At 43.7% G+C, this 25,173-nt stretch overlaps 2 protein-coding genes across 2 annotated transcripts in view; one reads left to right on the top strand and one right to left on the bottom strand.

Annotated features, from left to right (window-relative positions):
- The first annotated feature begins 788 nt into the window (after positions 1-788).
- LOC122105934 (putative DBH-like monooxygenase protein 2) lies at positions 789-9,617 on the top strand. The gene is made up of 13 exons (XM_042677225.1): positions 789-1,076; positions 1,965-2,111; positions 3,121-3,282; positions 3,530-3,613; positions 4,385-4,552; positions 4,734-4,836; positions 4,965-5,131; positions 5,473-5,564; positions 5,842-5,938; positions 6,069-6,128; positions 7,596-7,729; positions 8,466-8,577; positions 8,890-9,617. The coding sequence occupies exons 1-13, from the start codon at positions 789-791 to the stop codon at positions 9,118-9,120; spliced, it is 1,845 nt and encodes a 614-aa protein (XP_042533159.1). The 3' UTR covers positions 9,121-9,617.
- Positions 9,618-12,957: 3,340 nt separating this feature from the next.
- Positions 12,958-25,173, bottom strand: part of Mgam2 (maltase-glucoamylase 2 (putative)) — a 63,510-nt gene continuing 51,294 nt past the window's right edge. Inside the window, exons 40-47 of the mRNA XM_042677081.1 lie at positions 24,421-24,569; positions 24,248-24,332; positions 23,784-23,840; positions 23,092-23,216; positions 21,612-21,700; positions 19,117-19,166; positions 15,851-16,024; positions 12,958-15,066 (exon numbers count right to left, since the gene is read on the bottom strand). Coding sequence (XP_042533015.1) covers positions 12,958-15,066; positions 15,851-16,024; positions 19,117-19,166; positions 21,612-21,700; positions 23,092-23,216; positions 23,784-23,840; positions 24,248-24,332; positions 24,421-24,569 — 2,838 coding nt within the window. The remainder of the gene's footprint in view (positions 15,067-15,850; positions 16,025-19,116; positions 19,167-21,611; positions 21,701-23,091; positions 23,217-23,783; positions 23,841-24,247; positions 24,333-24,420; positions 24,570-25,173) is intronic.

Here is a 25,173-nt window from a genome sequence, read left to right as displayed (position 1 = left end):
GTTTCTATGTTTCCACTTTGATATCCCAATATCCCTTTGGTGCTTTTGTGGCTTGTAAAACCCATGGGCTTGCAGGGAGAGTCATGAAAGGCAACTCACAGAAAGAAGAAAAACAAAGCACAAATATCCTGAAGGGAAATTCATGTCTGCTTCTCATTTCTCCCTCTCCTTCCCCTCACTTTGTCCTCTCCTTCTTCCTCTCTAGGAATCAAAGCTGAAAATCAGAGCTGTTCCAGACCTGCCCGCCAGAATACCAATTTCAGCTCTTTCACCTCTAGGTGTCTTTTGTGTTCCCTGCTAGCAACTTCCTTGCTTCCTATGCTGTAACTGGCCAAGGCTGAATGGCTGGGTTAATTTGCCCTCCTGCCTCCATCCTGGACCCAGACAAAAAATGAGCTATCTGAGGATATAGCATGCACAGGAAGGAAGGGCGGGAAGGAGAGACACAAGGGAGGAAAAGAGAGGAGCCTGAAAACCTCCTTAGCATTGCTGAATCTCCTTGGGCAAGACATCGGCATGGAATTAAGCTGGGAAATGTGATTTACTGCTGACAATTTCATGCCAAGTCCCTGCTTCAAGGTGAGAGAAAACTCCCAGCTCCACTCTCCAGACACATCTCACTCCAGTTATGTAAGTGGCACCACTTGGAAACCAAAGGATAATCAGCTCAGCAGAGTCCTGGCCTGCCCCTCCCCAGTGGCTCCAAGCCAAGCACAGGGAGAGGCTCATATAAGTCCAGAGCTCCCGAGTGTTCATCTGCAGGAGAGATGCTCTGGGCCCCAGGAGCCATGAGCTGTGTCCTTCTCTTCGGGCTTTTCCTACTTCTGGGCCTGGTAATACCTTCACAGGGCAGCCGCCTGGGGCCTACATCTCCCCTGCGCTATTCCAGGTTCCTAGATTCTTCCAATACAATTTTCCTGCGCTGGGACTTTGATCTTCAGACTGAGATCATCACTTTTGAGCTCCAAGTCCAGACAGCTGGTTGGGTGGGCCTGGGCATTACCAATCGTTACACCAATGTGGGAGGCGATCTGGTGGTCGGAGGAGTCCTGCCCGATGGCAAAGTCTACTTCTCGGTAAGTCTGAGGGTGACTTCTGGCCAGAGGCCAACTTCCTGTCTGGGTTGAGGATGTCTTCATAACTTCATATTTTCCAACCAGGTCCCCAGCCCCCTCTATAGCCTCCTGATCTCTCTGCAGAGATGGTCCAGTATACGGTTTGCAATCTCTCTTCCAGCACACACATTGCCAAGGCTGCTATGAGAAAAAAAGGTTTAGGATGTGGACACACTTTGCTAATAGCCCAGTAAATTCAGGTCACTGGGGAAAATTCAAAGCTGTGGAAGATACAGCCCCTGCCCTCAGTTTCCCTTCAGCTCAGTCAGCTGGATCACAACATTAAATTCGGCAGCAATGGCCTCAGTGTCTTAAACCGGTTAGATACTCTGGTTTCAGCGGGCATGGCTCTGACTTCTTTTCATTTTAAACTTCATAACATCACTATGAAGTATATGATCATCGCAATCCTCATATTTCAGATGAAAAAGGAGCTTCACTCTGCTTTCCAAATCGCACTGATTCTGAGCTCAGAATCACTATCTGAACCACACTGGCATAGGAAAGTTTCTGTAATATAGTGTAAGGTAATATATGTGAAGAGCCACATGACAAAGGATGAATGGTTTTGATGATTCTCCAAACAAGTGAGTTTCCAAAGGTCATGGAGGTAAGATTCGAAACAGGAGAAGCAAAAGCAGATCATGAGGTGAAATTCCAGCAGACATGGTCAGTCTTCCCGAAGAATCCATGTCTGGCACCATGCTGCACCGTAGGTGGAAGCTACCTCACAAAGCAGACCTGGTTCCACTACTTCAGTACCTTGAGCTTGCTAAGAGGACACTCACTGCCCCAACGCATGATCGCCTGGGCTCTTGTTCTCACTTCTTGGCCTTCCCTGGACTCTAGGATCAGCACCTTGTAGATGAAGACACCCTAGAGGAGGATGGGAGCCAGGATGCTGAGCTCCTGGGGCTGACAGAAGACGGCCTCCACACCACCATGCGCTTCTCCAGACCCTTCCGCTCCTGCGACCCTCAGGATCAAGATATTACGGTAGGCCACAGAGAGGAGAGAAGCAGCTATTCTTCCTGCTGAGATGTAATCGCTGCCAATCATACAGCCAACTGCACTTCTCTAGAATGCAATCCTTTCCAGAAGTGTTATCATTCCTAGGTATTACCCCAACCCCTCACAGGGTCACCTCCTGGAGATTCAGTGCCCACCCTCCCTCCCTCTCTCCAAGAACCCTGCCAGTGTCATTTAACGGTACAGTATTAGGATTTCCAGTTAAGTCAATTCTTTTTTATTTTTATTTTTTATTTTTATTTTTATTTTTTTGTCGGTCGTGGGGCTTGAACTCTGGGCCTGGGCGCTGTCCCTCAGCTCTTCAGCTCAAGGCGAGCACTCTACCACTTGAGCTACAGCGCCACTTCCGGCTTTCTGGTGGTTTATTGGAGATAGGAGTCTCACGGTCTCTCCTGCCCGGGCTGGCTTTGAACCACGATCCTCAGAACTCAGCCTCCTGAGTAGCTAGGATTACAGGCGTGAGCCACCAGCGCCCGGCTAAGTCAATTCTTTGATTTACAGATATAGACTCCGGCACTGAGGGGAAATGGCAGAAAGACACTGTGTTCAAAATGACCTGAAAGATTATCTTTGGAGACAGAATAAGTACTGGCTCCACTTTACAAGTTCTTTCCACCAGACGGTGGTGGCTCACGCCTGTAATCCCAGCTACTCAGGAGGCTGAGATCTGTGGGTCGTAGACTGAAGCCAGCCCAGGAGAAAAGTCCCCATGAGACTCTTAACTCCAACTAACCAACTCCAAAACCAGAAGTAGAGCTGTGGCTCAAAGTGGTAGAGCACTTAAGCAAAAGAGCTCAGGGACAGTGCCTAAGCCCTGAGTTCAAGCCTCATGACTGACATCCCCTCCTCCCCCCCAAAAAAGTTCTTTCCATTCCCCTGGGCAGACATGAGTTGCTTGCATAGGGCCTTGGCTACAAGGTGTACAAAAGGCTATTACTGGTGTGCAGCAGCCCCTCAATGCTCATGACACCCCCAGAGCGACACCATGAGAGTCCTGACCGCCTACGGCCTGGATGACACACCCAAGCTTCACCGGAAGCGAACCTTCGTCAAGTCCATTTTCCTGCTGCAAATATTCTATCATGATGACACAGATGCTCCCGAAGATGCCATCATCTATGACCTGGAAATCACAGATGTGAGACCTGGGGCTCTACCTACCTGCCCCCAGCTTCCTATCCATCTCCCCACTCAACCTAGACTGCCCCCACTTCATACCCAATGTTCAATTCATTCCTTGGGGGCCATGTTAATGCGGCTTCCCTCGTTTCCCCGAGTACCACTAGTCTAGCTCTAAAGCAAATGCCCTGGCTTGCTCTGTTCCCTCCTCTGTTTCCGGGGAAGCCCCATTCCCATCCTATTTAGTGTCTTTCACCCTCTCCCAGTTCCTCATTCCAGAGGCAGACACCACATATGCCTGCACCTTTCTTCCTCTCCCCATCGTCAGCAAGAAGCATCACATCTACAAGGTACTCCAGGCAGATTGGCTGGGGAGCTACAGATTGCACTTTAGCTACAGAAGGCACTTTAGCAGAGATATGGGCACATTGTGCCCTGAAAGATAGTATCCAGAAGTTTTCTGGGAGGAAGCAAAGCGGAAGTAGATGGTAGGGAAGTCAGGGGAGGGATCAGGTGGGGCTTGGTGAACAAGGAAGCGACATCATTTCCTGAGCCCAGAACCCACTCAATCCTCACATGCGGTGGACATTACATTGGAAGCTACTAGTTAATAAGTGTTTTCTAAGAACCAGATTTATCCTGCCTCAGAACTCTGATTTCTTAACCTAGAAGGAGGTAAAGTCAGGAGGAGATGTGGTCAGGGCTCCTGGAAAGTAAGCAATCTGACAAGAAGAGTGAATTCAAACTTGGTTATTTTACTTCAAATTTAAATAATTCTGTTTTGATTGACCAAGTCCATAAAAATATGATGTTTGACAAAGTGCTAAAGATGTGGGAAACATGTTTTTTAAGGTAGAGGTGCAGGCTTGAAGAGTGTAACCTGACTAAAGTTACAAAAGAAAGTCAGAAGTCTTGGAAAACCTTAGCTGCTTTAGCACCATGTGCTATGTTTTTGGGGAGAGGTTCAAGAGGCTTAAAAAGAGTCAAACAGAGCTGGGCAAAAAGGTAGCTTGGGAAGAAGACTTGAGAATGATTTAGAAATAGAAAACAGCCAAGCTGTGAGAGTAAGGATTTGGCAGAGGGAAATCCTCACTGAGTCTTGCTCTCCTTTCTCGGTACAGTTCGAGCCCAAGTTGCTGGCCCACAATGAGACGATGGTGCACCACATCTTGGTGTACGCCTGTGGCAATGCCAGCACACTCCCCACGGGCATCGATGAATGCTATGGGTTTGATGCCGCCTTCTCCCTCTGCTCCCAAGTCATCATGGGCTGGGCTGTTGGGGGCCCTGTGAGTCTTGTGATGCGAAAACGTGTAGCGATGGGAGGAGCATGTTATTGGACAATGGGGCTGGTAGAAATCTAGGAGATAGCAAGGTCTGGAGTGAGGGTTAGAAAAGGAGAACAAAAGCCCTGGATTCCCGAGCCTAGTCCCCAGTTCTTCTTGCAGCCACATTTCCCTCCTCCTCCAGAGCTACCAGCTTCCTGATGAGGTTGGCATCTCTATTGGGACCCCCTTGGATCCTCAGTGGATCCGACTGGAGATTCACTACAGCAACTTTCACAACCTTCCTGGTGAGCTTCCCCCGAGGGCTGAGCAGAGAGAAGTTCCGGAGCATGTGCTCTCCGATTGGTCACACCCCACCCCAGCTTCCTGGGCCTGACCTCCTGCCTTCTGCAGAGGTGGTTTCTTTCCCTACTAGGTATCTATGACTCTTCAGGGATACGTTTATACTACACCTCTCACCTGCGTAAATACGACCTAGGAATCCTGGAGCTGGGCGTCTTAACTTTTCCCATCCACTTCATTCCACCGGGTGCTGAATCCTTCAAGTCCTATGGGCTGTGTAAGACAGACAAGTTTGAAGAGGTGAAGCTGCCTGCCAGGCCTTGCCTGAGGGTTCTCCATTTCCCAGGACAGCTGCAATCTGGTCCCGAAGCACATATAGCCTGAACACCAGACCTGGAGGATGATTGGAGCCTGGTGCTTATAGGAAAATGACGAACGTCAATCATGCAAGGGACAGGATGAGTCTGGGATCCTGGGTTGGTGGGAAATGGGATAACAAGAGGGGCAGAAGGGCTTAGTAAGAATTGAGGAAGTTCTGGTCAGCCACATGAGGAAGAGGAAGGTCAATGTTCAGTAGTAATATAGACAGAGCTCAAGATCAGAGTTCTTAACCCGTCAAGTGTGCCTCCTCCCTGCTGCAGATGAACGGAGCTCCAGTAAGTGACATGATCGTAGCAAGCTACCTCCTCCACACTCACTTGGCTGGACGGGCTCTGCGGGCTGTGCAGTACAGGTAACAGAAGACCGTGGTTGGAAGCTCTCTCTTCTGAATATGGGAACAGATATTTACTTTTCAGCATGAGGGTATACTCAGCTGGGAATAGGAGGAACTAGAACTATCCTTCAAATCGAGACAACCAGAACAAGGCTGTGTAGGAAGGAACCTTTGCGTGTATTTTGGGGACAGACTGTGTTCGCAGGGACTCCAGCATACTGCACCTTTCTACGGCGGGCCTCCTCTCTACTCCATCTTCATCCCAGACCTGCCTCCTCTCCTTCTCTCCTTCTAGAAATGGAAAACAACTCCGGACAATCTGTAAAGATGATTCCTACGACTTCAGTCTGCAGGAGACACGAGATTTACCTCATCTTGTGGACATCAAGCCGGTGAGAGCCGGGATGGGGGTGGGAGGCGTGGCTGGAGCTAGGGAAGAGCAGCATCGAGCTCCAAGGAAGCTCTAAGACCATACCTGAGCCCTTCCCACGCTTACTTAGTCTTCCTATTTCCTCTGAACAGGGAGATGAGCTGCTGGTAGAGTGTAACTACCAGACACTGGATCGGGACTCCACAACGTTTGTGAGTATTGTGAGCCCTCAAAGAGAGCTCAGCCCCGGCTTTGGCTATTCAGTGATTGGTTTTTCAGCCAGCGCCCTTTCTTCCCTCAATGCCATTACGCATTCATATGGAACATTTCATGCTTTTCCTCTCCCATGTGTCCAAGATGGGCACAGATATATGATGCATTAAGACCATGGGAAGACAGGATGTAACAGTGAAGGCCACGGACTCTGAGTCTTCACTGGCCTGCATTGCCAACATAATCATCTAGTAGCTTTCTAACCTGAAGCAAAGATTCAACCTCTTTTTACCTCAGTTTCGAAATGTGTCCAAGAGTCAATACTACTACCTATCACATAAGATCGCTGTAAATATTGGTCAGCACCTGCAGTACAGCTAGATTGTTGCCTGCCTGTGGCAGATGCTTGCTAAGGGATCAATGTCATTGCTATGGGAACAGAGCTAGAAGTGGTTCAATGCTTCTTGCAAATTTCAAAAAACATACATGCCTTTGAGGAAGAAAATGTAACCATACAAATGATTATAAGAAAGGAATATATTCTACAAGAGAAAAATGGGGATAAGGGATGGGGGGGAGTTATAGAGAAGGACAAGAGTGAGAAAGCCATCGATAAGAAAAGCATGGAGTGTGCGTGGAGCTTAAGACCTGAAGGAAGTACCAGTCAAGCAAGCTAACTAAGTTAACGTGAGGCCCTGAGTTCAGTCCCCAGTTCAACAGATGAGAAAAGCATAGAGAAGAGAGAGGAAAGGAGAAAGAAAGAAAGAGAGAGAGAGAGAAAGAAAGAACGAGAGAAAGAAAGAGAGAGAAAGGAAAGAAGGAAGGAAGGAAGGAAGGAAGGAAGGAAGGAAGGAAGGAAGGAAGGAAGGAAGGAAGGAAGGAAGGAAGAAATGGAGGGAAGGAAGGAAGGAAGCTCTTGGGTAGAAGTTAAAGGGATTAGGAAATATATCTGAAGGAATGGCACACAGTTGAGGAGAGATGAGACTCAGAAGGGTCCTGGAGCAGGGTGAGGCTGCTCTGCCTGTACCTTTCAAACAGCAGGGTCTAACTCTGCCACATTCTAAATAGACTCCAGGCAAATAAATAAGCATGGGATTTTATTAATTATTTACTGAATAGGCAAGGGACAGGACACCAACTCTAGTATAAATGAATAATTTGGCATCTCTAGAGAGGTCATCGATACTAACTGCAAGACAATCTAACCCTAACCCAAACAAGGATGGTGGAACAGAAATGGAGAAAAGAAAGAAGAGGCATGGGATATTTCTATCCTATCAGCAATTGTCCAGTGATCAAAAATATAATATCCGAAAGGAAGATCCATGGACTCGCTCTCCAGAAAGGCAAAAATAAGAAGGAGTTTCTGGAGCAGAATGACTAGCCGTGCTATCTTCTGCCTGCCTCGGGCCCTCCTGGCTGCATACCTCTGTTCTTAGTCTCTCTCTCTCTTTCACCTTTTCCAGGGAGGCATCAGCACCATTAATGAGATGTGCCTCATCTTTCTCTTCTACTATCCGAGAAATAACATCTCCAGCTGCCTAGGCTTCCCTGACATCATCTATGTGGCCAACGAGCTGGGGGAGGAGGCGTCAGAGTAAGTCATCCCCACAAGGGTCGGGGAAGGGCTGGAGGAAGGAGGAAAAGGTGATTGGCCCACTACTGCCCAGGTTGATGAGCCAGGAGTCATCGGGGGTAGCCAATCAATGCCTGCCCCTCTCATGCTTTTATTAGTGCCTGATTCTCCAATCAGATTTGTGGGGGGGGGGGGGGTGGAGTTTGCGATGTCAGAAAGACCTTTGGGAGAGGCAGAAGAGAGCTGGTGGGCAAGTCAGATCCCTTAGGCACAAATTCTGTCTTTCTCACTGTGCCCCTGATTCAAAGATTATTTGTACATTCAAGTCACGATCTTCAGTTGTTTGGAGGTAAAGGTCTCAGGAGATTCCAGAAACTTCTAAGAAATAAATGTGCATCAATGCAGACACACTCCATTTCCCATGGAGCTTCAGGGTGACTACAGGTTTCCTGAAGTCGGTCCAGTCACATGCTTGGCTGTTCTGGCGGTCTGGCTACTCGATTGATGAAGAACCATGCCTAGATGTGGTCCTTTTCCCTTTCTCCAGTGTCTAAGATTCTCCTCTCTGATGACATTTTTCCTCTGTCAAATTCACGGTGGTGCTCCCTGAGCTATAAGGCCGTCCACAGGGCTTACACTGACAGGAAACTCACGCTCTTGAAAACACAGATGAGGCTTTCGGTGTATTCGCTCAAAGCTCTCAGTCAACCCAAAGCGAATCTGTGTATCCCCATCCTCACCACACCACCCACAGGAATCCCATGGAGAACCTGATCGTCTTGGAAAATATCGATTGGACTCCAGAGAACATAAGGAAGGCCGAGAAAGCCTGCAAAGAGGCCCGGCAGACGGTGATGATCAAAACCATCAATGTGGGTGCCTGGGGATCAGGTGCCTCCTTAGACCTAGGGCCAGGGCGGGGGAGTCTGGGATTGTGTTGGCCCAAGGCAGGAAAAGAGGATGATGACTGAGGTGAGTGACGGTGTGGAGTTTCAGGGTAGAGAAAGGAGGGACTGAAGCAGTAGAATGACTGGTTGTTGCTGCCTGGGCGGGGTTGGGGGTGGGGTGGGGAGTGAATGGAGGCGCCTAGTTAGCCTGGACAGAAATGATCTGGTAAGGTTTCAGAGAAGGGAAAGAGGGATGAGAAGCTTCTGGATTTCCCCCTTCCCTCCCCTCTCCTGAAGGAGCTGATTGAAAACACCACAGGATGGATTCCTGACATCACTCCTGCTCCTCGAGGGCCCTGCTTGGAGTCTTCTGGAGGCAAAGTCGAGCCTCAGGACAAGAACCCTGCAGGATTCAGGGCGGCACCCGTGGCCCCCCCACATTCCAACATGGCCACCCCCGCAGCCTTTCCTCTGGCTGTCCTCTTGTGGCTCCACGGTGCCCTCTTGTGGCTCTTGGTCATCCTCTAGACTGGAGCATGATGCTGTCTCCCCTGCCCCATCCTCAGAGCTCTGTCTCTCCGCCCTCCCTGATTCTCAGCACACAGAGAAGAAAGATGTCCCCCACGGGTGCCGTGACCCAAGCGGCAGCAAGCTCTAAAGCATCGTGCACAACTCCATCTGCAAGTCATCTTTTTAATGCTTTAAAACGATGTGTTCTGGCAATCTCTGGCTCCAAGGCTGGATGTGAAATGATGGATCCATTCTCTGAGAAGTCGGTGACTGAACTCCATCCAGAATCACGAGTTGGGGTGGGCTTAAGTGCAGAAAGAGCCAAGCAACCTTCTGCCCCAGCATATCTCCATGACCGCTAATTCCTCCTTTCTAATGACTTGTTTCTGCCCTCTCTGTGGCGCAGTGGCAGTAAGCCACAGACGTGGTGAGCTAGAGGTGATCTGTGGTAAAGGGAAGGGCTCCGTGTATCAGAACAAAGTTCCAGGCCTCACATTAAATATAACTCCACTTGCTTCCTGTGTTGCCATCTTTTCTTTGAGCCTTTGGTCCTGGAGAGGGAGCTGAGTGATCTCTCCAGGTTCTCAGATAAGGTATCCAAAGGGCATGGAAGTTCTTGGCTGACTAAAATGATATTTACCATGCAATCCTTGACATTTGCTTTTGTCTCCACGGTTGGGTGATCTTTTTATTTTCCCCAAGTTTCGCATTGTGTCTTCAAGTCACTTTCTCTCAAGAGCCTTACTGGACAGGCAAACTGAAATGGGCTCTGGGAATGGATGAAGAACAAAGTGGAGAAAGGCAATCCTAAGCCCAGAGAATCAATAAATGCTTTGGGGAACCACAGATGGTACCTGTGGTTTCTAGGAAAGGCTGCTCTGGGAGTTTCAAGGATATGTCTCTGTGTGTTCTGAGTTTGAAAAGCTCATCCCCACACTAAAGGATTTGAAGTCACTCTTCAGGTGTATGGATTGCCTTGCTCCATGTGTATTGTAAAAGGCACATCTGCTCTGGCTGTCCTTGAGTGTTTAAAGGGATCTTAACCTCCAGGAGACCAGGGATGTAGTCTCAGAAAGCTCCACGTTGCTGCTCCAGGGACTCATCCTGGGGCATCACATCAGAGTCTTGCTTCCTGAGGAAGCAATAGTCCTCTTCTGGGACCGGGCAGGTGCACTGGGGATGTGGGTTGTGTTCAGCAGTGACCTTCACCGTCCTTGCCCGTGGGAAGTTCAGACTGCCCTCTCTGTAACTGCAGCACACTCAGTGCCCTCATTCAACTCCTGCAGATGTGACTTGCATCAACTTGATTGGAACTACATCTCAGCCCAGAAATGTGTGGACAGGGAAAGAAACAGGTGCATCTTAATTCTGGATGCACAAGTGTCCACAGACAGACAGCATGCAAGGGAAATGGAGTGTTTCCTTCACTCTAATAATCCTGAGCTGCCTTCCAGTTATCTGAAGGCTATGAAGTACTTTCTGTAAGAAGGATACACATAAAAGCGAGATCCAGGTGAAATCTTAAAACTCAGACAAATTATTTCTCCCAGTTCACACTGATGAATGAGTACGTCTGACATTTCTGTTCTCACTTGTATTAATCCAGGGCTTCTCAGACAAATGGTTGTTTGTTGCTGTTGTTGTTGTTTGTTTGTTGTATGTGCTGGTACTACAGCTTGAATTTAGGGCCTAGGCACTATCCCTTAGCTTTTTGCTCAATGCTTGAACCATAGCTCCACTTCCTCTTTTTGGTAGTTTATAGGAGATAAGAGTCTCATCTTGGGCTGGGAAGGTGGCTCAGTGGTAGAGCACTTGCCTTGCATGCCTGAGGCCCTGGGTTCGATTCCTCAGCACCACATAAGCAAAAAGCAAAAAGCCGGAAGTGGTGCTGTGGCTCAAGTGGTAGAGTGCTAGCCTTGAGCTGTAGAGCTGAGGGACAGCGCCCAGGCCCGGACCCCCCAAAAAAAGAGTCTCATCTTATCCTGTCCTTCAGAATAGCTTAGAATCACAGTCCTCAGATCTCAGTCTCCAGAGTAGCTAAGATTACAGATGTGCGCCATTGGCGACTGGCTTACCAAACAAGGTCTTTCAGCCTCAATGCTCCATTTAAAGATTGCATTCTGGCTAGGTTTCTGATGCTAACCTTGGGTCTATACTGCAGCCTTGCCTTAGGAAGGTTTGAGCCAGCTGGGCAGCTCCAGGTTCTGGCCCAACACAGATCTCAAGCCCTGTGTTCCTCCCTTTCCATTTCATGTTCCTCCCTGGATTTCCTTTGCTTTCTTTCACATTCCATCTGCTAAGGAAAGCTAGCATGCACACACACACACACACACACACACACACACACACACACACACTGACCCACCTTTGTATGTTCTACATATGTCAGGAACAGGTGTTTATATATATATAATATAATATTTTATTAATTATATATAATTATATAATTATTATATGTATTATATATGGATTAACAGCTTAGCCTAGTACTACAGGAAAAATATCTTAAGATATTCCCACAAAGGAAGTGACGCTGTGGCTCAAGCAGTAGAGCGCTCGCCTTGAGCTGAAGAGCTGAGGGATAGTCCCCAAGCCCTGAGTTCAAGCCCCACAGCCGACAAAAACAAAAAAGATATTCCCACAGAGCTGTGTGCCCAGTGAGCTAATGCTCAAGTTCCTTTTGAATGCTTTTATACTGTGACTGAAATTTCCCCAACTACTCAAAATCAGAAGCCTTTAGAAACCTGGCAGACACAACTGCAACCAAGTAACAAAATTAATAGTAATAGGTAAACAGACCTCACCTGAAACCCAAGTTGGGTATGATTGCTTCTGTATTATTTCTGCCCCCAAAGGCATCATCTCAGTACAATCATGAGAAAATGGAAAACAAACCAAGTACACAAGGGACATTCTACAACAAACTGGCTTGTCATTTCAACAAGTGTCAGAATCATGGAGAGAGAGAGAGACGGGGGGGGGGGGGGGGGGAGGCGGTGAGGAACACACACTGAGGGAAGATTCTAGAAGAGTCTAAAAAATGAACCCAACCAAAAATGCACTATGATATGTGTTCCTAGACTAACCTCTTTTATGTTTTTGCTTTTTGGTTAAATATAGGCACATGAAGAAATGTTCTTTGTTTTATTAGGAAATTCATACAACCCTTTTTAATAATAATAAAACACTCTACAAACTCTCAGCTATGTAAGGCAGAAGGGGTGCATAATTTATAAGACAATGATCTAGAGATCTGAGTGAATAGTATACCAGAGTTTTCTCTACTATTGTTGCAACTTTTCTCTAAGTTTACTTTAAGTTTTCAAATATAATTTTATGTTATTATGATGGTGTCGTACAGAAGGGTTACCATTTCATGAGTCAGGTAATGAGAACACTTCTTTTTTGGACAATGTCACCCCTTTGCTTTCCCAGTTTTCCCCTTTTCTCTAATTTTAAGCTTACTTAGAAACAAAATTATAATTAAAACAATCTAGCCCTGAATATATAAGATAACACTATGAAAAATGGAGGTAATATTAAAAACAAAGAAAGACAAATAAGGCAGATAATGAATAACCTGGAAACAATGGATTTAGAAAAATGTCAATTTTCACAAGAAAGAACTTTTGACCAACTCTTACTCTTGAAAAGCATTTTTGGTCTTCAACTCTAGTATAGTCCTAGCCTCTGAGCAAATGTCAGCGGCAAGCACAAATAAATACAAACATGTATATCTTCGGCTGCAAAGCACTAAAACAGTATTTTAAAGACAATTATTCCTATAGCCACAAGATGGCGATAATTTAATTGAAAGTAAACAGTACCGCCTTAGTTGTTATTTAATAGTTTAAGTCATTCATTTTTGTGGCTGGTTGGGGAGGAAGCGTCTGCATCTGGAAGAGTACTGTTTGTTGTGACCTTAGTGGTATTTGTTGTGTAAGATGGGGTTGTGATAAGAATGGTATCATTACTGTTGGCAGTAGTGCCTGTAGAGAAAGGAGTAGCTATACCAAGAAGAGTACTACTAGGTGTAACATCAGTAGTACGTGTTGTATAGGATGGGGTTATGGGAGGAATGATTACAATAGTACTGGTGGTAGTATTTATAGAAGAGGTAGTTGTGCCTGGAACAGTATCGTTCACTAGAACCTCTGTAGTGTTTGTTGTGTAAGCTGGGGCTGTGTCAGGAGCTGTGACACCAACATTAACAGTGGTGTTTGCAGAGATAGGAGTACTTGTACCTAGACTAGTACTGGCAGTTGCATTTACAAAAGGGGTAGTTGTACCTGACACAGTACTATTCACTGTGAACTCAGTAGTATTTGTTGTGTGAGCTGGCATTGTGATAGGAGCTGTGATATCAGTGTTGGTGGTAGTACTTGTGGAGATAGGAGTGCTTGTACCAGGACTAGTACTGGCAGTTGCATTTACAAATGGGGTATTTGTATCTGACACAGTACTGTTCACTGTGACCTCAGTAGTATTTGTTGTGTGAGTTGGGGTTGTGATAGGAGCTGTGACATCAGTGTTGATGGTAGTACTTGTGGACATAGGAGTGTTTGTACCAGGACTAGTACTGGCAGTTGCATTTACAAATGGGGTAGTTGTACCTGACACAGTACTGTTCACTGTGACCTCAGTAGTATTTGTTGTGTGAGCTGGCATTGTGATAGGAGCTGTGACATCAGTGTTGTTGGTAGTGCTTGTAGAGATAGGAGTGCTTGTACCAGGACTAGTACTGGAAGTTGCATTTACAAATAGGGTAGTTGTACCTGACACAGTACTGTTCACTGTGACCTCAGTAGTATTTGTTGTGTTAGCTGGGGTTGTGATAGGAGCTGTGATATCAGTGTTGGTGGTAGTACTTGTGGAGATAGGAGTACTTATACCAGGACTAGTACTAGCAGTTGCAGTTATAGAAGAAGGGGTAGTTGTACCTGACACAGTACTGTTCACTGTGAACTCAGTAGTATTTGTTGTGTGAGCTGGCATTGTGATAGGAGCTGTGACATCAGTGTTGTTGGTAGTACTTGTGGAGATAGGAGTGCTTGTACCAGGACTAGTACTGGCAGTTACATTTACAAATGGGGTAGTTGTACCTGACACAGTACTGTTCACTGTGACCTCAGTAGTATTTGTTGTGTGAGCTGGGGTTGTGATAGGAGCTGTGACATCAGTGTTGGTGGTAGTACTTGTGGAGATAGGAGTGCTTGTACCAGGACTAGTACTGGCAGTTGCATTTACAAATGGGGTAGTTGTACCTGACACAGTACTGTTCACTGTGACCTCAGTAGTATTTGTTGTGTTAGCTGGGGTTGTGATAGGAGCTGTGATACCAGTGTTGGCAGTAGTGCTTGCAGAGATAGGAATACTTGTACCGAGAATAGTACTGGTAGTAGCATTTATAAAAGGAGTAGTTGTACCTGGAACAGTACTGATTACTGTGCCCTCAGTAGTGTTTGTTGTATAAGCTGGGGTTGTGTTAGGAGCTGTGACAATGGCGTTGGCAGTAGTACTTGCAGAGACTGGCATGCTTGTACCAAGACTAGTACTAACAGTGGTACTGGCTGTGCTTTGTGGGGTTGTGATAAACACAATGGTACTTGTAGAGAGAGGGGTGATTGTGTCAGGAACAGTTGTGTGGGTTGAACCGTCAGTGGTACTTGTGGCCCTAAGCGTGGGTGTGACAGCAACAGTGATTCCAGTTGTGGTGTCAGTTGTACTCCTGGGAACAGTGGTTGAGATGGGAGTGGTTCCATTGCTTGTGGTAATGCCTGTGGTCGCAGAGGTGGTGGTGGCCTGGGTGCTGGTGGACTCGTTCACTGATGTAGGTGGGAAAGAATGTGTGGAAAGGGGGGTGGCTATTGTGGTCGTGGGAACTGGAGGGTCACCACGAACCCAAGTGACCTCAGTTAGCTTCTCCAGGCTGATGTTCTTGTCAGTCAGTTGAATAGTTAGTGTCTGCCAGGAAAGAAAATAACCCAAGTTGTCCATGAGAAATGTCTTCATATCATATTTAAATCCTATCTCAAATTAGAATTTGAAAATGTGCTGTTTCCCAAGAGAGGAAGAGGATAAAACCTTCTCTTTTCATGTCACATTGATTTTGCTCAGGTCATTAGGTGGAGAGTTCCATCTGCATAATTGTCACTGTAATCTCTTTCTTCTACCCCATTTGCTCACAATGATGTCTGCCATATGTGTGGTAATTCTATGTGGCACTTGATGGTCTAAAATGCTCTTATTTATGGCAACCAAAGCAGGCCCTCTAACAGTGTCTTCTATTTATGTCAGTTTGTTTTGTTAATCTAATAAGTTTATCTCATACTATAGATGATATAAACTCCTTTTTGGTCACTGCAGATCACCAAGTTAATGACCCCTCAGCATACCCAAAGTTGTACATACTACAGAAAGGAAAAAAAATGGTCAAAAATTTGGGGAGCCACTCTTGTCTTTGTCTTAGCCTCTGAGCAACTTTCACTACATTACCTAGAAAAGCCAATCCATTCAAACCTAGCACAGTTCCTCAGATAAGCCCTCAGAGAGCTAGCATCATTAATCTTGGACTACACAGGGTTAGTCATTTTATAACATAACCCAACATTCAGAAAATTTCTGGAATATATCTATTGCATACATGTATAGCCTGACTAACAGGGTCAAATCCAATATGTTTGCAACAGTGATGATAATTGTTCAGGGTAATCAGATTAGTTTACAATAATATTCATTTCAGGCATACCTGATTATAAGGGTCATGGATGAAATAGGCCTCCGTGAATTGCTGGCTGTCAGTGGTGACATTCACTTGTGTCACATAAGTGGCGTTCACTCCCCAGATCTTAATATAGCCAACTTTCAGTGGATTCGAGTTACTCAGATACTCGTTGTGAATAACATAGATTCGTAAAATGTCCTATAAGGAATATGTAAAGGGAAAAAAGTACATCAGAATGTATGGGTAATAGATTATATTCTCTATTCAAATATTTAGACAACCAGTTTTCCATTTTATTTTACTTCACCACTTCATAAAGTCATACTTCCAGTGTACCTGGTACAAAAATCTGGGTGATGTCAGAAATAAGTTTAGGTATCAAAATCATAAAAGTTATTTTATGTGTATTAACAGAAATCACCATTATCTCTGTTTCACTGAGAAAGAAACTGAGGCTTCAGGAGACACTATGAACAGTCCAGACAGCTGACTGGCATAAACAGGGAAGGGTGATGATGCTCCCGTGTTAACCCACAAGTACACAAGCAAACACAGATGAACACAAAAGTGTTGGGAAACAGTCCTAAGACTAAGCACAATCTATGGGAATGTAAGAAATCAACTAAACCATAAGCTGCTTCAATAGCAATACAAGGGCTAAAGCAAGTCACAAGATGCTGCATAATTGAAGCCAAATAAAAAGCAAAGCAAACATTTGTTATGGGTGTTAAGAGCAAGGAAAAATTAACCAAGCACTCAGTGGCTCATGTCTATAATCCTAGTTACTCAGGAGGCTGAAATTACTTAGGATGCTAAGATTTGAGGATCAAGGTTCAAGACCAGGGCAGGCAGAAAAGTACATGAGACTCTTACATCCAGTTAATCAAAAAAGAGAGAGAGAGAGGCGGGAGACAGGGAGGAAGGAGGGAAGGAAGGAAGGAAGGAAGGAAGGAAGGAAGGAAGGAAGGAAGGAAGGAAGGAAGGAAGGAAGGAAGGAAGGGAGAGAGGGAAGAGGGGAGGAGTAGTTTACGTAGTAGATTGCTGCCCTTGAGCAAAACAAGGATAATGAGGAACACTCCCCACTGTGCATGTGAGCACACACACACACACAGACACACACACACACATAAGTGAAGAAACCGAGTAGCCATGAAAGAATTTAGTAGAGAAATGGAAATACCAATGACATGGAAGGATTGATAGGGTTTACAGAGGCACCAAGAATGTCAGGGGATGGAAGTACGGATATTTTGAACAAAAACTCACTTGCTGATTACAAAGACAAGTCTAGCTGGGGCTAAAGAGGCCGAGAAATGACCTGGTGGAGGGTATCAGATGTGATTCCATGAGCCTGGTCAGGGATACAGTTTCTGTAGAGTAAGCCATTAATGTCTTGACTCAAGCAGTACAAAGAAAATGGTACAGGTCCAACTGGCACTATGTAGACTTCTTTGGTTTGATTGGGCAGGCTGAATCAAGGGAAACAACACTCAAGCGAATAAAATATAAACTGAATTTTAAAATGTCTTATTTAACTCAATATTTAAAACATTCTTTCAACATTAATTCAGTATAAAAGTGTGAGATGTTTTATCATCTTTGCTCACTTTAGACACTTGAGCATTTCCAAGTAGGCTAGTCACACTTCCAGTGGTCAACACCTCCACGTGGCCTGTGATTACCATATTGGATGGTGGAGGCCTAAAGTTTACTGTCAGTCCTAAGAACCATGTGTCAAGACTATTCTAGATGAACTGTCTTTCACTCAGAACAGTTAGATTTTGAAACCAGTATAAATACAAAACACAGGACAGGTGAGGTTTGGCTGGAAATGTATGATTTTTAGAAGAGAAGACAGAGGGATAAATAACAGAAAACAGATAAATAACTTTCAAGCATAGAATGCACTGATTTGTGCTACCAAATTTCTTATTTCCAGCCACTAAGTTAAAATTGCAGAGAAGCAGATTTCAGATATAGAGTGATTTTCTGAGTTCTCTCATTAGTAGTCTATAGAATGGATATCAGTGTTCTCTCATTAGCAGTACATAGAATGATTATCCATAAAAACCTATGAACACACAAGGTATAGTGCGAGCATTATTATCTCTGCTTATTTATTTGTGTCTATCTTTATTCTCTTCTATGTATTTTTTGTTGTTGTTGGTCGTGGGACCTGAACTCTGGGCCTGGGCGCTGTCCCTCAGCTCTTCAGCTCAAGGCTAGTGCTCTACCACTTGAGCTACAGCACCACTTCTGGCTTTTTATGTGTATGTGGTGCTGAGGAATGGAACCCAGGGCCTCATGCATGTGAGGCAAGCACTCCACCACTGAAACAACTTCCCAGTCCCTTCTATGTAATTTTTATAATATCGTCTCTCTAGATGAGATATGTTACACCTCTGGGTTTGGTGAAGTGACATTGTTTTGCTAATTGAAAAATCGGTATCTCCATGTAAAAGGTGATTTTTAGTCACTACTCAGGCCTTTCTACTTTTGCCCTTTCCCATACCACCAAAAGCTCATAGACAGACCTTCTTATAAGGTCATTTAAGCTCATCAGCTGGTCAGCTGACCCACAAGATACATGAGTGAATGGATGCAAACTCAACCAAGCAAACAGACCAATGGCTGCTGGCAGATACATGTGAGCTAGCCTTGGTCAGCCATGTCCAGCCCAGATCACCTACACTCTGAAAATCCACAGAGAAATAAGTTCTATGTCACTGCTTTTGAGATTGTCTTTTCTTCAGCCTAATTGCTTAATAGATAACTTGTGGCACACTTCAAAATTATTTCAGCCAGAAAATTCCCATCTCTGGAAACAAGTTATATATTTAAGGATGGAATTTTCCCTGGACTAATGAGTTTCAAGTTTCTTTTAATAGGATGATGAAATATTGGTCTGCTATAATAAAGCTGAGTTAGAAAACACTAGAAGAATGTCCTGTTAAGATGTGAGAGATTAGCCGGGCGCTGGTGGCTCATGCCTGTAATCCTAGCTACTCAGGAGGCTGAGATCTGAGGATCGTGGTTCAAAGCCAGCCCGGGCAGGAGAGACCGTGAGACTCCTATCTCCAATAAACCACCAGAAAACCGGAAGTGGCACTGTGGCTCAAGTGGTAGAGCGCTTGCCTTGAGCTGAAGAGCTGAGGGACAGCGCCCAGGCCCAGAGTTCAAGCCCCACGACCGACAAAAAAAAAAAAAAAAAAAAAAAAAAGATGTGAGAGATTAGATTTATAGAATTCATGGAACTAGAAAAGCATTATTTATAAAAATAAAAGACTTACCTGAGCTGCTATAAAGTTGGCTGAGAAATAGTTTCCCTTTTCATAGGTATCTGCAAGCAAGAAAAAGAGACATATGAAGAAATGCGCAACATTATTAGCCAAAAAGGAATTGCAAGTCAAAACTACTACACTAAGATTTCACCTTACCCCCATCAGAATGTCCACCCTCAAGAGAATAAATAACAAATGCTGGTGAGGGGAAGTGGTGCTGTGGCGCTAAGTAGTAGAGCACTATCCTTGAGCAAAAGAGCTCAGGGTCAGCATCCAGGCCCTGAGTTCAAGCCCCATGATAGACAAAAAAAATGCTGGTAAGGATGCAAAGCAAAAAGGAATCATGATACTGTGTTGGTAGGAATGCAAACCAGCACAACCAGTATCGAAATCAGTATTCCTCAAAAATTAAAAATAGGTCTGCCTTATGTTCCTTCCATACCATTGTAGACTAGAGTATCAATCAATATATGAGAGATTTCTTTATCCCCAAGTTTACTATAGCTTGTCCTTATACACAATCGTGTATACACATAGGGAACATGAATGTAATGTGGGATCACTTGGGAGGATGAGGAAGAGGATGGAGACAGGGAAAATTATTGATGACAAATAATAATGAAATAGATGGTATCTGTCTATATGTGAAGAGAGTATAAAGAAAGTTATTGAAAACTATTAAACGATAGGTGGCAAAGAAAGCCGGTAAAAATGACAGCAATAAAGTTATCTGAATTTATTATAATATTCAGATCCATGGGAAAAAAGAATCACAAGAAAGTAAAACAGGGGGTAGTTATCAGCAGGAAATGGCAGCTAATGAAGAGAGAGAAGAAGGATGGATATGGTCAAAGTAATTTAGATGCCAAGATGAAAATTGAATGACAAAATCAGTTGAAATTGTATTAAAAGAGGGTGGAAGATGAGGGAAAGTGATACATGGGGTGAGTTTGATTGAATATTTATTGTATTTATGCATGAAATGCCAGTGAAAATCTCCCTTTCAGAACTAACATGTGCTAATAAAAATGAAGAGATAATTTTAAAGATGAAAAGAGAATTAGCATATTTATTGCCTCAATGATAGCAAATGATCTCATATACATTGAAATAGCTTAAAATGTGCAAAACGCTTGCACTGAAAATTACAAAACACTGCTGAGAGTAATTACAGAAAACATAAATATAGAAAGGCTCCATACAAATGAAACATGATGGATAAACAGGTCGATAAGATGAATAGATATCTCAAAATTGATCTATAGAATTAAAGCAATTCTAGTCAATATCCCAGCAAATTAGTTTTTTGTTGTAAAAAATTAGCAAGCTAATTTATAAAAGTCTGTATTGTATTAAGCATAAAATGGCTACAATATTAATTTTAAAGTTATCAAAACTATGCTCAAAATATTATTTATAATAATAAAACTGAAAATATTCTCTATAGGCAGGTTTTTATAGAGTTGGATAAATTGTGATAGTTTTCTCAACAAAAATATAGTAATAATGATGCATATAAAGGACTCATAGATATGTGTCTGTCATTCAGTTAAGGAAAATAAACAGGATTCACAAGTTAAACTTATGGTATCTTTTCAGCTGTATAAAAACATAAGCTATTCTCTTAAGTTATGTGAAAGCAAAAGCACTACAGAAAATAGTGTTATTGTTTTACTGTTTTTCAAAAATTTTTAATCCTAGCTGCTCAGGAGGCTGTGATCTAAGGATCATGGCTCAAAGGCAGTCTGGGCGTATCTTCAATAAGTTACCAAAAAAGCTTGAAGTGGAGCTGTGGCTCAAGTGGTAGAGCTAATCTTGAGCAAAAGAGGCTCAGGGACAGCACTCAGGTCCCAAGTTCAAGCCCCAGGACCGCCCCTTCCCCACCCTCCAAAAATCATGCATCTTCTTGGAAGACTAGAGCGTTCTGATATAGAGTGGTAAGCATAAAATGATTTCTGGTTGATATTAATATTTCTATAAAAATGTCCAAGGAAGGAGGTATTCTAATTATGACAGATTCCAATTACCTAAACTAGAATGAGAAGAAAATAATAGCAAAGCAGAAAGTCTCTTTGCAGCAATAGTCAATTCCCCATTACAAGTCACCAAGACAATTTTGGGGCTCTAATTTTTGTCTCCCCATTGGACCTAGTTATGGAGGAAACGAAGCCTGGTATGAGTAGCCAGCCCAAACACGGAGCCACCTGTGTCCCATGGAGAATGAATGGACTGTCACCTGATATTTTCCAGTGAGATAATCCAGTGGGGTACAAGTCAGCCATGGGTGAATCTACACAGCCAGGCTTCTGAACCCACAGAACTAGGGACCAAACCTGATATGTGATCATTTGTAGTGGAATATAAACAAGGAGACTATCCCATTGTTGCCTTCTTGGCAATAGCAAACATGAAGGCGTGTCTTCAGTTTCCAGTAAGGTCTGTTGAATCTCAATGGTATGGCTTTCCTGAATAACGCACAGGGACCCTGGGAGGTTCACACTCACCAATGCTTTGTCCATCATCCCAGAACATCTGGCCTTCAGCCTTCCCGTTCTCATCCAAAGCCACGGTCAAGCCCATACAATTTTGTCGACTATAAAAGACAAGATTTATTTCTCCCTACATTGTAGGCTTTAAAAAATAAGAAACAGCAACTATTTGAAAATACAAGCCAGGTGAAGTATTACACGCCTGCCATCTTAGCTACTTGAGAGACAGAAATGGGGATGGGGTAGGGAAAAGGGAATTGCAGTTCAAAACTAGCCTAGGTTAAAAAAAAATTGTGAGATTCTATCTCAACCAATGGCTGAGCACAGTGGTCTGTCATACCAACAATCCAGGAAAGCACAAGTATGTGGATCACAGTCTACATCAACCATAAAGCAAGACTAACTTGAAAATAACCAACACAAAAAGGGCTAGTAAGCTGGCTTGAGTGGAGAGTACAAACTTAGTATGTGGGAAGCACTGATTTCAAAACCCAGTGCTTTAAAAATCAGATATACTTATTTTATAAATAAATATATATTACAATAATATAATGAGATACAAATTCCTCAGGAAGAAATCCCAAGAACAAATGTCACTTCCATAGATTTCAGGTTGCTATAGCTTAAAACCCCAAATTCTTAGCTTGGCATTCACAGCCCTCCCATGATTTAAGCTTAACCTGCTTCACTTATATTTATTTACCTTTCCTTTGTCTGAATGGTTTACTGGTCCCCAAACCCAACTCAACTTTCACCTGCAGTTCCTTAATCTTCCTGGAGTATATCTATCTCCCTTGTATTCATACTTGCAAATCGTATTAGCTATTCAAGATGCAGCTCAAAACCCTTTCATGTAAAACCATGCATTATGCTACAGACTGAAACTTCTCTTTTGCATTATTGCTATTTTTAGATGCCTCTCTTGATACAAATTATTATTAACAAATGAATTCATATAGATATTAAAACGTGCTCTGTGTGTGTGTGTGTGTGTGTGTGTGTGTGTGTGTATACTCTTGTAGTGTTGATCAAGGTAGACCTGGGATTGCTGACTATAAGGCCTTATGTGGCCTCACAGGCGAAGGTGCTCATGGTCTCCCCTCCTTTTCTAACAGTGTAAGGGGAGAAACATGGCTTCTTCCCCCAGGAAAATTTTCTCCATAAAATTTAGTTTTGTGACACAGCACCACAGATGAAAGGATTGCCCAGGATGAACTTCATGAACCAGTCATCCTCCAGATCCTATTCAAAAGATACTCACAGAAAGAACCCACCTGTGAAACCAATAAAGTCCAACCAATAGAGACCATCTGTGGCTGAGGGCATGATTCGAGTACTTGTCTAGCATGCACAAAGCCCCAAGTTCAAACCCTAGCACTGCAGAAACACAAAGCCCATCTGAAAGTTAATTTATCCATGCTGCCCTGGTACAGGTGGGAAAGCCTTGTTATTTTCAGTTGCTGAAGGGAGGTGACCAAGTAGCGCCTCTTCTTACCTGAAGTGAGTGTTCATTGCAGGCTCTTGCCAAGGCAGGATGTGGCCTCCTCTCACATGAAGGTTGATGTGGTCTAAGGGAGCCTGTAGCTTTCTCCACACACCTGTAGATTCATAGCCAAATCCCTAGAAGGAAGCATGCAGGCCAGAAACAGTGACAGAGAAATTGATTAAATGAGTGCATAGGCCGGCTCTGCATCTCTGTAGATCTCATAGGTAAGTCTCTTTGCAGCACTGACATACCTTAGAGAGATTTGAATAAAATGAAAATTCATTTGATAGCAAAAGGAGCTGTTCTTGTAGTTTAATCCTATAAGGGAGCTCATGTCTCTAAAGTACTAATCTTTGAAGAAATAAAGAAAATTACATTCTTAAAAAGTTGGGATCATGGAATTTAGGTAATCCAGGAAATGAAGATGATGATGATCTTTATGATTTGGACAAGAAATCTTCTAAAAGTCTTATTTTCTAAGAAAGCATGTTAGAAAATAAGCAAAATTCTGCAAAAAAAAAAAATCTTTGCATTTTATTTTTGGTTTGGCCTCTGAAAATTCTGTCTTTCCTCTGTGTCTCCAGAAAGGGTTGAGGATAGGTCTCTGTGGGACACAGGTGCAAGGAAGTAGGGAGAAAACTCACAACACCTTTCTTGCCTGCACAGGACCATCTGACTCCCCAAACTGCAGTCATACGTACCGTGCTATAGTCATACCACCGGGCTCTGGGGAAATAAGCAGTGATCTCAAAAGTGTTCTGAAAGCAAAAGAATTGCACATGACTACAAATATGCCAGGAAGAACGAATTTCAAGTTTTAAAATGATTTCTGTGTGCATAGGATCATTAGGATGTCAGAAGTTTGAGAGTTTATTGAAAATCATCTAGAACATTTTTCCCCAAATACAGAAAATCAATGTTTCATAAAGTGAATTATAAAAGGACACAAGGTGATAAATTTTCCTAATGAGAAATTAGATTTATGAAGCTTTCATCAGTGGAGATTTTGGGGGGGAAGGGGGGGATAAGAATTCTTTTAGATGTTCAAGAAAGCCAGTTGCTTAACACAGTGACCTGGACAAGAGCAGAGGATCTTGGAAATGGCTTTCCTGTGGCTTTTGACTATGCAGTTGGGAATTTTATGATCCAGACTAGAAAAACTCACATTTTCCAGCACGGGGCTGATCAAGATGGAGGGGCCCAACATGAACTGCTGGTCTATATCCCATGTTGTGTTGTCATCTGTAAACCTGAAAAAGTAAATACAAAAATCTCTCCAAGCTTCTTGCAACTGAGGGTTATTGGGAAGCCTTATTGGGACCCATTTCTTTTTCTTACTCATGGAGAAGAGGTCGGATGACAGTATTGCCATTCACGTGTGCTTTATGCATCAGCGTGTAGAGATAAGGCAGCAGAGTGTATCTAGTCTTCAGGACTTCCCTTGCGTATAACTCAAAGGTTGAATCCCAGGCCACAGGGTCTTGTCTCTAAGGAGATACAAGAGCAGATAACAAATTGCTTTTCACCCCATCTTAGTGGTATCCCAGAAGGTTCATCAGTAATGATTTGATATCTAGATGTCACATCACTCCTCCATTTCTAGTCTACCTACTCCCCTCCCACCTTCCAAAGGAGAGTTGTCATTCTTTATTGCTGATTCCTAGGTTCCCTGCCCAGATCTAGCTTTGATTCTGTATATATAAATGGGTCTTGTATATAGGTCTCTGTGCAGCATTGATATACTTCAGATGGATTTGAATAAAATGCAGATTTAATATTCTTGAGAGCAAAAGGGGGAGGGTCTTATGTTTTAGTCTCTTAGGGGAGGTGTAGAATTTCTTGTCTCTAAGTACTTATTTCAGAAGTGGAGCTGTGGCTCAAGTGGTAGAGTGCTCTCCTTGAGCTGAAGAGCTGAGGGACAGCGCCCAGGCCCTGAGTTCAAGCCTCAGGACCAGCCCACACAAAAAAAGTTGATGATACATCCAGAGTTGTAGAATTTGTAGGTTTTCCAAGAAATGAAGATCCCAGTTATCAATATGATTTTGTCAAAAAGTAAATGTAGTAGTCTTTTTAAAAAAAAAAATAAAACAA

This window comes from Dipodomys spectabilis, unplaced genomic scaffold (genome assembly GCF_019054845.1).
Source record: "Dipodomys spectabilis isolate Male_0828 unplaced genomic scaffold, ASM1905484v1 ptg000034l, whole genome shotgun sequence".
Taxonomy (NCBI): Eukaryota; Metazoa; Chordata; class Mammalia; order Rodentia; family Heteromyidae; genus Dipodomys; species Dipodomys spectabilis.
Note: the sequence above shows the minus strand (reverse complement) of the source record. Positions and strands in the feature narration are given on the sequence as shown.

What these genes read in the sequence shown, in the direction of transcription:
- LOC122105934 (XM_042677225.1), top strand. Translation starts at nt 789, where the DNA reads ATGAGCTGTGTCCTTCTCTTCGGGCTTTTCCTACTTCTGGGCCTGGTA. An exon ending in GCTGGGCTGTTGGGGGCCCT is followed by an intron (nt 4,553 to 4,733) that starts GTGAGTCTTGTG and finishes CTCCTCCTCCAG; the next exon opens with AGCTACCAGCTTCCTGATGA. An exon ending in ATCGGGACTCCACAACGTTT is followed by an intron (nt 6,129 to 7,595) that starts GTGAGTATTGTG and finishes CACCTTTTCCAG; the next exon opens with GGAGGCATCAGCACCATTAA.